Source organism: Alosa sapidissima, chromosome 6, assembly GCF_018492685.1.
Source record: "Alosa sapidissima isolate fAloSap1 chromosome 6, fAloSap1.pri, whole genome shotgun sequence".
NCBI classification, from domain to species: Eukaryota; Metazoa; Chordata; class Actinopteri; order Clupeiformes; family Clupeidae; genus Alosa; species Alosa sapidissima.
This window is the reverse complement of record NC_055962.1, coordinates 29,078,219-29,092,847: the sequence shown is the minus strand read 5'-3', so window position 1 is coordinate 29,092,847 and position 14,629 is coordinate 29,078,219. Positions and strand designations below refer to the sequence as shown.

The 14,629-nt window shown below is 39.8% G+C and overlaps 1 protein-coding gene across 1 annotated transcript; it reads left to right on the top strand.

Moving 5' to 3' along the window:
- Positions 1 to 3,146: 3,146 nt before the first annotated feature.
- On the top strand, positions 3,147 to 14,407 carry LOC121712291 (acyl-coenzyme A thioesterase 1-like). The gene is made up of 3 exons (XM_042096433.1): positions 3,147 to 3,744; positions 13,051 to 13,253; positions 13,375 to 14,407. Exons 1-3 carry the CDS (start codon positions 3,216 to 3,218, stop codon positions 13,966 to 13,968), a joined length of 1,326 nt encoding a protein of 441 aa, XP_041952367.1. The 5' UTR covers positions 3,147 to 3,215; the 3' UTR covers positions 13,969 to 14,407.
- The last annotated feature ends 222 nt before the right edge of the window (positions 14,408 to 14,629 follow it).

Sequence of the window (14,629 nt, the reverse complement as noted above, 5' to 3'; positions counted from 1 at the left end):
AAATGTGAATAAAAACAGAATGTAATAATCTGCAAATCTCTTAAACTTATATTTAGTTGTAAAAAGGACACAGACAACATATCAAATGTTGAAAATGACACATTTGACTAGTTCATGGAAAATATATGTTCATTTTGAATTTGATACCAGCAACATGTTTAAAAAAAAGTTGGGACAAGGGTAACAAAATGCTGGAAAAGTTGTGTAATGAGAAAGAAGTTTGATGCCCAATTCAAAACTGCAGCCAAAATTGTAACAGCTACAATTGTATTGAGACATGATACAGAACATACCACCCTCTTATCTGGCCCTGAGCATGTTTAAAATGGACTTAGGTCCTGTGGTTAGACCAATCAATGTTTGCCATTCTTTTTGGAAATCATGGACTCATCTGGGCTAAAGAGGAGAGGGCCTATCCAAGTATCCAACCAAACCCAACATCTATGACGGTGTGGAGGAGCATTAATGCCTATAGCATGGGCATCTTGCACATTTGGCAAAGCACAATCAATTCTGAATGATGTATACAGGTTTTGAACAACATATACTGCCATCCAGGCAATGTCTTTTCCAGGGACGACCTTGAATATTTCAGGAAAACGATGACAAAATGAATTCTGCACATATTTAGAATATTTCTCCATAGAGGAAGAGTCCAGGTGCTAAGATGGCCTGTCTGCAGTCCAGATTTGTCAAATTAGGTGCATAATGGAATGAAAAGCATGACTAAGAATACCCCATACTGTTTAGCAACTGAAATCCTATATCGGGGAGTAATGGGACATTTCATTCTCAAAACTCTAGCAAATGGTCTTCTCAGTTCCTTAACATTTACAATTGTGTTAAATGAAGAGGAAAAGCAGCACAGTGGTAAACATGCTCCCGTCCCAACTTTTTTTGAAACATGTTGCTGGCATCAAATTCAAAAGTAACATATACTTTAAAATCAAATTTTCATTTTCATGTACATTTGATATGTTGTCCTTTTTGCTGCTAAATATGGGTTTACGAGACTTGTATATTCTGTTTTTTATTAGCATTTTACACAACGTCCCAACTTTCTGTTTTGGGGTTGTACAACAACATTGTTAATTGTTGTGAAACCTCATAGTGTGATGTCATATCATGTTGTGTGACAGGGTTTTCTCAACACACCATATTATTTATACTTATCACCCGGAGAGAAGAAATACTCTAAGAATAAGAATAGAAATACTCTAAGAATACTCAACTAATAGTTAAGTTTAATGCATGTGTTGTCATATTTAACATGTTTTAACTCTTATTATTTAAGATGTACACCTGCACACACTTCATGTTTAATGTTAAATAGTAGTCTGAGAAAATACATCATGACTTTAAAGGCAACAGTAGAATGCATGTTGTCTTTATTATTGTATTGATCATTTAATCTGATTATTTTTAAAGGGTATGTTTAAAATAAATAAATACATATTTGAATATATTGTTGATTTTTGAGACATTCAGAGAAATGATTCTTCAGTTCTGTGTCTTAAACCCAAGTGCTATACAAAGGTATGCTGTTTTACACTGTTGTGATTTTAACTGTGAACCTATATGTGATTTACCTGTCTTAAACTGATTGTCTGTGAAATACATATTTCCGCATTTACAGATTGTTATGTGGTATGATTCATCCACTGGGATGACACCAAATCAGAAGCCAAGTATATTGAAAGATTGAGGACATGACTGAGTTGACATAAAAAACAATGCAAAATGTAACAAATTTGCGCAAGGAAATGGGTCATTCTATGAAACGGGCGTCATTTGATGAGATGCATAAGGCACAAACTAGAGCCAAAGTGTGCTTCTAAAGCCTAAAGCTTATAATTAAAGAGTTCTTGTTAACATGATGTACAAGGAAATTCTATTCCTAAAGAGTATTACACCATTTTTAACCATTTTCCACAAGTGCATTGCCATTACCATGTGTCCAGGTTGACCAACATGACATTTAACAGCTAAAATATCACCACATAAATGTGATTCTTATCAAACTTTTGTTATTTTCAGATGTAAATATATTTTCCTGATGACATTACACATGTTTGTCCCTGTTCTCTCCCCTCTCTACCTCTGCTCAGGTGTGATGCAGATAATTGCCTTGATTGGGAGCACCTGGCCCTGATTGATTAGGAGTTAAAGGCTCCAGGATCCAGTTCCTGAGGAGAGGCTTTTGGCGTGGGGACTGCTGCCTCTCAGCCTGCCTCTCAGCCTGCCTCTCAGCCGTGGATTTCGTCTTGTCTTTTGATTTGGACTTTGTGTCATGTCTAGTGTTTTGTTATAGTTTATCTTCATGTAGGGATGGGCAGAACGAGGCTTTGTGAAACAACGAAACGTTGGAAGCAATTGCGCCGGAATTGTGTCGAGGCTTCAAAACAATCCGACACACGTAACTCCATGGTGACCTCTAGTGGCCAGTTTTGCTAACATCAGATTTTGACCGTGAAGCACAACTGCTCCAGACGAAGAATATAAATAGCCAACATGGAACGCATAATTACGTCTACAGCCACGTGGTTCAGTGGTTAACACACTTTCATTCGGCCGGAGCGGCCGGTGTTCGACTCCCTGCTGGTGCTTAAAAAGTTCAGACTAGTATATGCCTTCAGTAACTAGAACATTTTTATATCTGCCAGTTACAGATGTTTTGTTATTTCAGTTTCATAGTACATTATCCTTTGGAATATGCTGGAGAGGAAAATGCTACAATGGTTTTAAAATGTAGGCTATGCTTATGGCCCAGGGTTTTTTTGGGGAACATGTAGGGAAATAAAGGATACATGAATGAAGCAGGTTAGACTAATCAGGTTCAACATGCCAGTGGGGTTGACAAGCGTGTGTACATGCAAAGAAAGTAGTAGGCCTACAAGAAAGTGTTTATTGACGTTTCCTTGACGTTTCAGTCAATTCACACACACGCACGCACGCACGCACGCACACACACACAATTCTAAAGGATGGAAAGCTTTCTGACCCCGACATACGCAGTTTCTGTGACGTGGACCGTTGAAGGGGTCTATCTATACAGTTTGGAGCAAGGCACTTTTATTTTGAAGAATTTTTTTTTTATGTACAGAAATGACCTATAGACTCTTAACTCAACGTTGCGTAACCTACAGTAGCGCTGATCTGCAGGCAGACCCTCTTCGTAAAAAGTATAACGTCCTGTCAAAGAGTCATATTGTCAGATGTTGTACAGAGCTTTTTACTTTTTACATCTGAAACCTCTTACGAGAGTATCTGTTAGGATGTCTGCTTCTGATAGGCCTACTGCTGTAGGTCTACATTTTATACCAACGCGTTGTCATTTTGATGACACAGTACAGGTCATTGTGCGCGGACTCTTTCCTAAACAAATGGTGAAGTTGGTGGCTGAAGTTGAAGATGACAAAGGTATGATTTTCCGGTCGTCTGCAGTACACAGAGCTACCGAACATGGAGAAGTGGATTTAAATAGCTCTCCCTCTCTGGGTGGAACATATAATGGAACTGAGCCTATGGGACTTTTTTGGTCTTTGGGCCCATTGACCCCTCACAATAAATTCACATGGTGGGATGCATCAAGGCCTGTGTTAGTGGATGTTAAGGTGGTCAGTCACGAAAGACCGGAACATGTTCTTGCCAAGGAGACACACCAAAGGCGCTTCATGAAGGAAGGTGTCCAGAGGGTTGTCGTGACAGACGGTAGAATACGGGGAACTCTTTTTATTCCACCAGGTAAGCCTATTTCATGCAAAGACAGAACAATTCGGACAGACAGAAATAATGCATGCAGGAATGACTTCGAACTGCAAATTATATGCACTCGAAGCTATGCATAGTTTTGAGCTATTTGTAGCCTACACGCAGAGCCCTTATCCAGGCGCGTAGCAAGCGTGGGGGATGTGGGTGTTATAACGTACACACTTTTGCTGGAACACGATTCTATCCCCCACACTTTTTGTCAGATTAAATTTAAAGTAAAATATGGAAATAAACGCTCCCGTAAAGAGTTGGAACCGTATCTATAACGCACACACAGAGACACAAATTGGTCTGTTGATTTGATTGAACGGTCATCCAGCCAATCACATCAAGTTAGTGAAGAACCAGAGCCGCTGTGATCAAATTCAAAGTGTGCGTCTTTCAAGGCTGTAGGCCTGTCAAACTCGATTCCTTTTAAGGATCCGGGTTAGTCTGAGTCACTCACTAAACTGATCCGGGTTGAACGAGTCACTAGCCTGGGTGTTCCCATGCTGCCTTGCGCGCGATTTGATTCACGCTGCTAAGGCAGCCTGGAGACCATGGAGCAAATTTTCGCCTGAGATAGGGAACCAATCACAGAACAGGGGGGAAAGCAAGACGATGATGAGCTATGCACAGACGCATTTGATAGACATCCGTGGCACCCAATAAACGGATCTGGGCATTTTTTTCAAATACGAGAAAATGAACGTTTGGTTCCCAGACCATGTCTCATTGAGAAGTGGTGGCGCTAGCCAGGCTAACGAGTCACTTGAGTCAGTATTGCTAAATCGCAAAGAAATTCCATCCTACGTTCAAGCAGTGCAGTGGGGTGCTTCATTTCGTTAAGTGCCTTCTCGTGTTGGATGTGGATCCTCCATGATTTGAAACCAGGTTTTTGCAGTACTTGCATTTAGCCTTTAGGGTTTTGCTCTCCTGGTCAAGTGCATCCACACATTGTTCATCTTTTTGGTGCTCATGTTCAGAAACTTTGATCTTATTGACAGAGAGGGTAGCCTATATTATAATAATTAATTATTTGTTGTTGTTTTGTTAACAATAGAAAAGTTTGCCTAGGTCTAATGCTACTCTGCTACAATGTTTATTACCACTACTATATATAGTAGGCTACTAGGAATCTATTCTAATAAGTATTATAGGCTGCTAATACTAGGCAACTAATATTACTATTAATCATAGCTATACTGTTAGGTAGCCTAATATAATATAATATAATATAATATAATATAATATAATATAGGGCTGGGACAACGCGTCGACGTAATCGATGACGTCGACGCAAAAAATACGTCGACGCAAAATATGAGCGTCGATTCGTCAAGCATACAGTGTGCTGCTAAATATTTTTAATTTTACACCTTCAGTGTTTTCCATACGTTGACTAATCTGTGACTGGGCGCCACGAAATCAAAACCGGCCAGCACACATTGATGTTCTATGTTGTAGGCCTACTATTTAAATTAGAGATAAGATAAAATAATTTCATTGAGCTGCACTTTTTACTTACAGTCTTTCCTCGCCCCGCCCGCGCTCTCTCGTAATGAGCCCGCTGCTCCTCCTCTGCATGTGCATTTAACAAAATATTCACGATTGTTGAAGGATTGTTGTTGCCACATAGAAGCACTGCATAGAACACAGTGGGCTAAATTGCTATTAAATCCGCTTAGCATCGTGACGGGAAAGAAAGCAGTTTGAGCCAGGCTGTTTATTTATTGTCTTAACCTAGCCTAAGCAATTGACTTTCAATGTAGACATAGAAACAGGAACGTAGAAATGCCCTGCAGTAAATAAATTATTATTATTGTTATTATTATTATTATTATTATTATTATTATTATTATTATTACTACTACTACTATTCTCATTAGGCCTATTATTATTATTATCACCTTGACACGAGTAGAAACTAGGCTACTCGCTCGTCTACAGATCCACTCATGACAATGTAGCCGGCTGATTACTGCTGTCTCGCTATCCGGCAAAAGATTCTTTGGACGCCGCTATTTATGGATTTCCGGCTCCCATTGACTTACATTGAACACATGTAAACAAAACGTCAATTATGTGCTCAAACTAACGCCGCTGACTTATGAAAACAACCATTCCACTTTGATACGAAACTACATAATTGTACAACATTTATACAACAAAAATCAACAGAAATCTTATGCAAAGTGTCAACCCCTAACAATGTGCCCATTGCCCAAATTTATGGTCGACTAATGTCGAATGTCAGAGTAATGACATTGAAAAAGGTACCTTCATGATACACTTTAATTTATAAAGGTACGAAGTATAAAAAAAAAAACACAATTTATCAGATGGATTACCCATATAATTTGTAACAAAGTACAACATTTATTCGAGGGCACATCTATGGGTGTTAAATATTCCACAACCACTAGATGGCAGCATGATAACATAAAGTACACATACGTTTCGCTGCGACCTGAAGGATGGCGTGGTTGAATATCCACTTCTCCTGCACTTCGGGTCTAATAGCGAGTGAATTGTATGACCACCAGATGACGCCATTTCACTGCACCTCGGGCCTAATAGCTGCTGTAACTTCGTTTAAGTAATAAGCCTCGAGGAGCCGACGGTTACAATTGTTTTATGGGCGTTGTTAGCCACGCTGCGCAAGCCGGGTAGGCTACATAAGAAGCCAATAGGCTACAGTCGCGTGTGTTTGTGGTGATTTATTCCATGTATTAACAAAATAATAATGTAACATTAAAAAAATAGCCTACATAGATAAAAAAAAAAAAACGAAATAATTATACAAATCATTCTTAGCTCCAGTCAAGGCCTCATTGTCTTCAGTGTACATGTAACAGCTGTGCTGCTACAACCTTGTTACTCTTTGATACAGTGGAATAAACCTATTAAGTGTACCAATTAATTACTTACATGTACATATGACATGTATGTTGTGTCTTCGATGTCTTGGAACAGATCTACTAATTCACTACATCAGCTGTGTTGGTACACACTTATTGCTCTTTGATACAGTGGCATAAGTACTAAGTACTTGGGCAATTCCATGGAAAATTACGTTTTTGTGTATGTTGTGTCTTCGATGTCTTGGAACAGGTCTACTAATTCACATGTACTGTGTGGTGTAACAGCAGACATGTTTCAACACATCAATTACAGGATGCATGACATCATTGACAGGATATAATATGTACATGTAAGTACTTAACTGGTACACTTTATTTGAATGGGTTTATTCCACTGTATCAAAAGAGTAATAAATAACACAGTTGATACATGTACTACAGTATGTAGGGTAATGGCAGACATGTTCCAAGACACCAATGACACAACATGTAATGTAATATGTAATTGTAAGTGGGCAATTCCACGGAAAATTGACTTTTTGTCACATCCATAACGCCAGTGAAATGCCTTGGCATTTGTATGATGTGAATGTTACTATTCATTTTTTGTGCATTTTTCTCATGTACATTCTTCAGCCAAAAATAGCAAATGCTCAAATTTCATGTAATCATTCACATCATACCATACCATCACATTTTATTAGCGTTATGGATGTTAGAAAAAACGTAATTTTCCATGGAATTGCCCAAGTACTTAGTACTTATGCCACTGTATCAAAGAGCAATAAGTGTGTACCAACACAGTTGATGTAGTGAATTAGTAGACCTGTTCCAAGACATCGAAGACACAACATACATGTCATATGTACATGTAAGTAATTAACTGGTACACTTAATAGGTTTATTCCACTGTATCAAAGAGTAACAAGGTTGTAGCAGCACAGCTGTTACAAGGATACAAGGAAGTTTATTGTCACATGCATTTAGTTACTGGAAGTAAGAAATGCAGTGAAATTATGTCTGGTGTCAGCCTATTTGTGCATTTATATAAATGTAGCGTGACAAGTGTGTTTACATACAGCAAAAACTCTTCTGTATTGCCCTCTCTCTGTGTGTGTGTGTGTGTATATATATATATATATATATATACATACATACACACACACACACACACACACACATTACATACATACACATATAAATGTAGCGTGACAAGTGTGTGTTTACATGCAGCACTAACTTCAGTTCAGACCGACAACCTGTTCTGTATTGCTCTCTCTATATATGTGTGTGTGTGTATATATATATATATACACACACACACACACACACACAGTATATCCATGCATATACATATGTATTGTGTGTAGTATTGCATTACTAGCCTATATCTATCTATACCTATACTAGCCTAATTTGGTTTGTTCTATTGACATGGAATGAATGAACAGGCACACGTGACTATGGAGTAGCCTAGGTCTACTTCACAATTCAGATTTTCAGATGGTGCGTTGTGGCTGACAACGGCCCTAAAATCTCGAGTGTCTAGGTTTATTGCTGGTTCCTGGTTGCTGTAGTGCAATGATGTCATCTGCTGGCCGTGCCGCGCAATAGCGCCACAACATATGTAATTTCACTGGACATTGCGGTAAAACTCTTGTTTTTCCTTATAATATTCGTGTGATCCAGCTAACATATTGCTTAATTCTTTTGACATTTCGTTCCTTTATAAATTGTAATGTAATATAAATGTACGTTTTTGAATGTCATTACTCTGACATGTGAGGGATAACGGCCACCGACGTGACCTGTTATACGTGACTCATGGACAAGGGGAAATGCCATTAACTCGGTGTCACGCAGCGGCAATTTTCTTAATATCGATATTTCTCCACATTACTTGATCCAAATTCTATAATTTTTTCTGGATAAATGTTGTACAAAAATGTAGTTTCGTATCAAAGTGGAATGGTTGTTGTCATAAATCAGCGGCGTTTGAGCACATAATTGAGGTTTTGTTTACATGTGTTCAATGTAAGTCAATGGGCGCCGGTATTCGGCCAATGGCGGCCCCCAAAGAATCTTTTGCCGGATAGCGATACAGCGGTCGGCTGATTCGACTGACTCGCACTCATAACAACATAACGTAACCGGTCCGCCCGGCTGATGCAAATGACCCAGAGGGGTATTCCAGAAAGGAGGTTTAACAAACACTGAGATAAAACTTAACCTCTGGGTTGTCTGAACCTGTGGCGACTAAACCCGAGCTGTCGGTTCCAAAACACCGGTTACCAGTTAGTTAAATCAACCCTGTGTTAGATAACCTAGAGTTGTGCGCGTTCACGGCGAACTTATAAAGACATCATCTATTGAGAGTCGAAACCATGAGTGAAACCGGCGAAAGGAAGAGCACCGTATTTTTCAGAGGCGGAGTAGTCGAGGCGAGGAGGAGAGAACTGTAATAACAAAAAAAAGAGCAATACTTAAGCGCCTGCGTCCGAGACCTTGCTTGGCAGAGAATAGCCTAACTGACCGTGTAGGCTAAATGCGTATGTTTAAGATAGCCTATTTAATGTCAAAAGCACAATTAAATAATTCACTGGACATCACGTATTGTATTGGCAATGATGCTTTCTTAAACTAGCCTACCTTGTCACAGATTGAGTGGGCCATAGGATTCTTTGAGAATCCCAAATGCAATTTTCTATTTTAACGCGGGTTCTGCAGCTGTGGGCCAAGTTAAACTTTTGCGCTCCATCATCGGAAGGATGAATGTCGGAAGGCATGGGTAGCCTATTGGACACATTTCGGTGCACATTTGGAAAATTTAATAAGTGATGCTGACCTTAGACTAGACTTTAATGATCATCGTGGGTTTGTGTCCAGGAAAACGAATGAAGTTGCGAAGGAACTGCTTTAGCGCAAGGCAAACTTTACGCACCAACCGACAGCTTGCCGATATGCTCTGCGTCTCCAACACTACAAAAACTCCCAGTCGGATAGCGTGTGTAGCCTATTAAAAAAATATTTTATCCCAAATGCCATCAGCATTCTTAACCAAACTTAGTGACAACATGCATACCCGGCTGAGCTGTACAGCTATTTAAACTTATTTATTCATTTTCTATAGGCTATGTTTCCCCTTTTTTGTACTGTACTTGTTTTAATTATATCTTCAATGTGTCTGAGATGTTGTTTGTCCATCTGTTTGGTGAGCCAAACACAAATGTCCACTATGGTGTAGCTTAGGCTAGCTAGCCTACATTAAAGATTTATTTTATTCTACTCTAATCCACCATGCTTAATGTAGGGATGGAGAATGCTTTTCAAGTAGGATATATTTAGGATTCAGCTGAAAAACTCTTTGGAAAAGAATGGATAGGCTAGTCCTATCATGTGATGTCGTGGTCTTATCGCCCTCTCACGGTGAATTGCACGGATGAATATTACATGATTTTGTGCTTCTTTGTCAATCGGACCGTCAAAATGAAACGCCATTGTGTGACAAGTGTAAAAATAGCGGCCTGATTGAACATGCACTGAAATAACCGAACATAATTGAACATAACCTGAACAAAACGTACCCCCTACCAGGTTAAGTTCAGAGCCTATGTTACCATAGTTACTTACATAGCCTGATCATTTTTGAGCTTTCTGGAACTGAAATCCCAGGTTTACCGCTAACTCTGGGTTAACATACCCAGTTAAGCCAGTAAACCTGCTTTCTGGAATACCCCCCAGGTAGGCTAGCCTAGGCTCAAGCAACTCCATACAGAGCTTGCAATGTTTCTGACTGTCTTCGCGACCTAATTGCATTTTAAAGTAGGCTATGCGTGCAGAACATATGTTATTTTAGAAGTGAAAGCATGGCTTTTGTTGTGGATTTGCTTTTCACCTTGACGAGGAGTTACTCGCTCCTCTAAAGATCCATGACAACGTAGCCGGCTGATTCGGCTGACTCGCACTCATAACGTAACCGGCCCGCCCGGCTGATTCGACTGACCCGGGTAGATACTCAAGCAGCTCCATGAGCGTGCAGTTCGGACTGTCTGCACGACCTAATTGCATTTTAATATGCTATACATCTATACACCAAATCTAATTATCTAGGCTACATGCAGAACATTGAATGTTATTTCAGAAGTGAAAGAATGGCTTTTGTTGTGGAATTGCTTTTCACCTCGAGGAGGAGCTACTCGCTCTCGCAGATCCACTCATGACAACGTAGCCGGCTGATTCGACTGACTCGTACTCAACGTAGCCTAACCGGCCGGCTGATCCGACTAACCCGGATTGCTACTCAGCCGCTCCAATCTGAGTCCCATGGTCTGTAAGTCTGCAATGTTTCCGGCTCTGCGGGAAGTTAACCAGTTATCTCGGAGTGCCTGCTCACTCAGTCGCTTGAGTTGATTTGTGGAGTTGTGGTTGCCTACGAAATTGTTACATTTTTGGCAGCTACGATGGCTAGGGCTAGGACGCTAGCTAATGTTGCTATAGGTTTGTGTGTGGCGCTGTTTATCGTTTTAGATTGAATTGTAGTAGGACTCAACTGATCCGAGTTAATGATACTAGAGACTCGCGACTCATGGGTTAATTTAAAGACACTGGTGAAAGATCCGAGTGAGTCACGACTCAAAACACCTTTACAAGGCTGTGCTGCTGCTTGGGTCTGCATTGTAACGTCTGCAGTGAGCAGATTTCGGATAGAATTGAAATTGTTACCGCATTATGCTTATTTAGTAAACCAAAATTCACTGTCTGACTGACAGTTTTTGTCACAATGCAGAGAGTCAAAGTGAAAGCGGGGTGCGTGCACCAAGTCACCTGTTTCTGCAGGAAAACCTTTGGCTACTGTTCTCAAAGCATTATGCTTTCTCTGCCTATGATCTGCAGCTTTTCTCAAACGATGGGCCTTCTCAACAATTAACCTACTACTGCTCCACGTAGCCGCGAAATTAAGTTATGCCCGGTGCTTCACACGTCTGTTCATTTGCAGCATACTTATTCATTTGGTGTCATCAACTATATAGAGATAGCCCAGTCAGCACACATACAGTACGTCTCCAAGAAGCTTGGAAAGGAACAGCTTAATTACATCGCGTTCCATTTAGAACGTCTTATTTTATCTGATCTTACAAACGGCGGCGTCAAAACACATTTGAGTTCTACATCTGAGATAGAACGCTTATGAGCCCTCATGCAATGTGTGCGTCCCTGCAGCAAGTGAAACTGTAGCCTAACGTGGGATAGAAGCAACAATAGTCTAAACAAGAACGTGGCCTCCTGTAACTATCAATGGAAAAATGCATAGAAACTGCTAATCATAATCTTTAAATTGACATTAATTAAGCTGGCTATATGCAACACAATTTATTTATATTCCCTTTGCATATGTTTGGGTAGACTTCAAACGTTTTTGAATTTGAGCTTACAGTTCCTTTACATTTATTTAATAGGTATTAGTGATACCTCGAAATTAGGCTGCTGTCTGTTAGGCAATTTATTGTAGCCTGCTAACCCATATGCACAAAACATAATTTCTGAAATGATTTCTTGATTTATAACATGAGATATGTCTCCATGTAGGATAGTGTCAAATAGTGAAGTGATAGCAGGTAGATCATGTAGGCCTACATGTCACATGAGCCACACATATGAGGGGCGCTGCTTCTTCTGTCCCTCCCAAACTGCATTAAAATGGTGTGTTTAGCAATCAGAATTTCAATTTTTTTTCGGGGGAGAAACTCCCGGACACCAATATAGTCCGCACCCCTCAGAAAATACTTACAACGTCCCTGTAGGGAGTTATTTATAATTTGGCCAGATTGTTTCATTTTTCTTATCCCACAACCCCCACACTTTTAAAAAGATTGATACGCCTCTGCTTATGGCACATTATATTGCGCTAAGGGCCCTCTGCGTCCACTAAGGGTGCCCGAAATGACTGGGAACTTTTTTACATTTTCAACCTGTCATGATTCACTGATCGTGAGTCGTCTCGTCCTTCATATACATTCCAAAATAAATCATGTGTTTCTCCCTTGATGCACATCAAATAAAACTCTGCCGGATCTTTCCCTAGTGACATCAAAGCACAGAATATCACTATCCTAAGTCCTAAGTTCTTTGGTATTGAAGTTGAAACATTGCTGAAAAATAGATAGAGATAGAAAGATACTTTATTGATTGCTATGTGAATGGTTGGATTTAATATCCTGTATCCATCATAAAACGTAAAACAGTGTTTCATCTGCACTTAGATATCATCATCAAAAGAATACATTTTTATTATTATTCTTAATAAAGTATTTCACACAGTAGACTACTCGCTGTTGTCTGAATATTGTCGATTACTCTGCCTAACATACTCTGCTAACATTTAACCAGGATATTGAGGGTATTAATAAATGACCAATAACTTGTCCTTCGTTTGCAGGGCCAGGACCCTTCCCTGGCATTGTGGATCTTTACACTCTAGGCGGTGGCCCATCAGAACCGAGAGCCAGTTTGCTGGCCAATAAAGGCTTTGTGGTACTCGCTCTGGCTTTTTACCGCTACAAGGATTTGCCTAAAAAAGTTGACAAACTAGATCTGGAGTACTTTGAAGAGGGAGTACGTTTCTTGCAGAAACACCCCAAAGTGAGTAACAAAAATACAGATTGCCTTCACGCACAGTGTATAATACAGGAACAGTGATGTATTTGATATGCTATATATTAAATAATCAGATACATGTCTTGCTTTTTCTGTTTTGTTGAAGGTGAAAGGCTCTGGAGTTGGAGTTATTTCAATCTCCAAGAGTGGAGATCTAGCTCTCTCAATGGCATCATTCCTGTCAGGTATCAAAGCAGTTGTCACCATTAATGGTTGCTGTGCCAACACCCTCTTTCCCCTCAAATACAAAGATACCATCATCCCTGCTCTCATGGGTGACTTAAAGAAAGTAACCCTGACCGAGCAAGGACTTTTGGACATCAGCAAGGCCATACCAGATCCCACGGCCAATGAGAACCTGGCCACTGTTATTCCCGTTGAGTGTGCCGACTGCAATTTCATGTTTGTAGCATCTGAAGACGACATGAACTGGGACAGTGTCTTTTTCGCAGAACTAGCTGCCCAACGACTGAGAGACAGTGGGAAGGAGAACTTTGAGATAGTGAGGTACCCCAAGGCAGGACACTTTGTGGACGTTCCCTACATGCCCTTCTACCCCTCTGGCGTCCATGCGGCAGTGGGCAAAGTGGTGACGTTTGGAGGAGAGGCTAAAACTAACGCACACGCTCAGGTAGAGTTGTGGGGGAGAGTTCAGGAGTTTTTCCAGAAGCATTTAGACACAGGCAACGCTCAGCATTAAGCAATGCTGTAATACATTACAAGGCACACATTATTCTCTCATAATCTTTTCCAATAAATCAAACATTTTTGGCACTCACTTCAGTACACTTTCTCATGGTCTTTTGGTGTGACGCCTTTTACATAAATAGGCCAAAATGAAATTACTTTTTTCTCAATATTACCTTTAAACCTATGTTACCATGTTGCAGTGAGTAGGCCTATGTTATAAGGGTGCTATCATATAGCAATGTGGGTCATTGTTGTGCTAAGTGCATGAAACCACATATAGTGTGACAGCATATCATATTGTGTGACAGGGTTTTTCTCATACCATGAATAATTTTTTTGTCAATATTACCTTTAAATCTGTGTAACCATGTTGCAGCGAGTGGTTGTTAGGGTGCTATATCATATAACCCCAAAACAGAAAAAGTTGGGACATTGTGTAAAATGTGAATAAAAACAGAATGTAATAATCTGCAAATCTCTTAAACTCATATTTAGTTGCAAAAAGGACACAGACAACATATCAAATGTTGAAAATGACGCATTTGACTAGTTCATGGAAAATATATGTTAATTTTGAATTTGATACCAGCAACATGTTTCAAAAAAAGTTGGGACGAGGGTAACAAAATGCTGGAAAAGTTTGAGAAATGAGATGTGTAATGAGAAAGAAA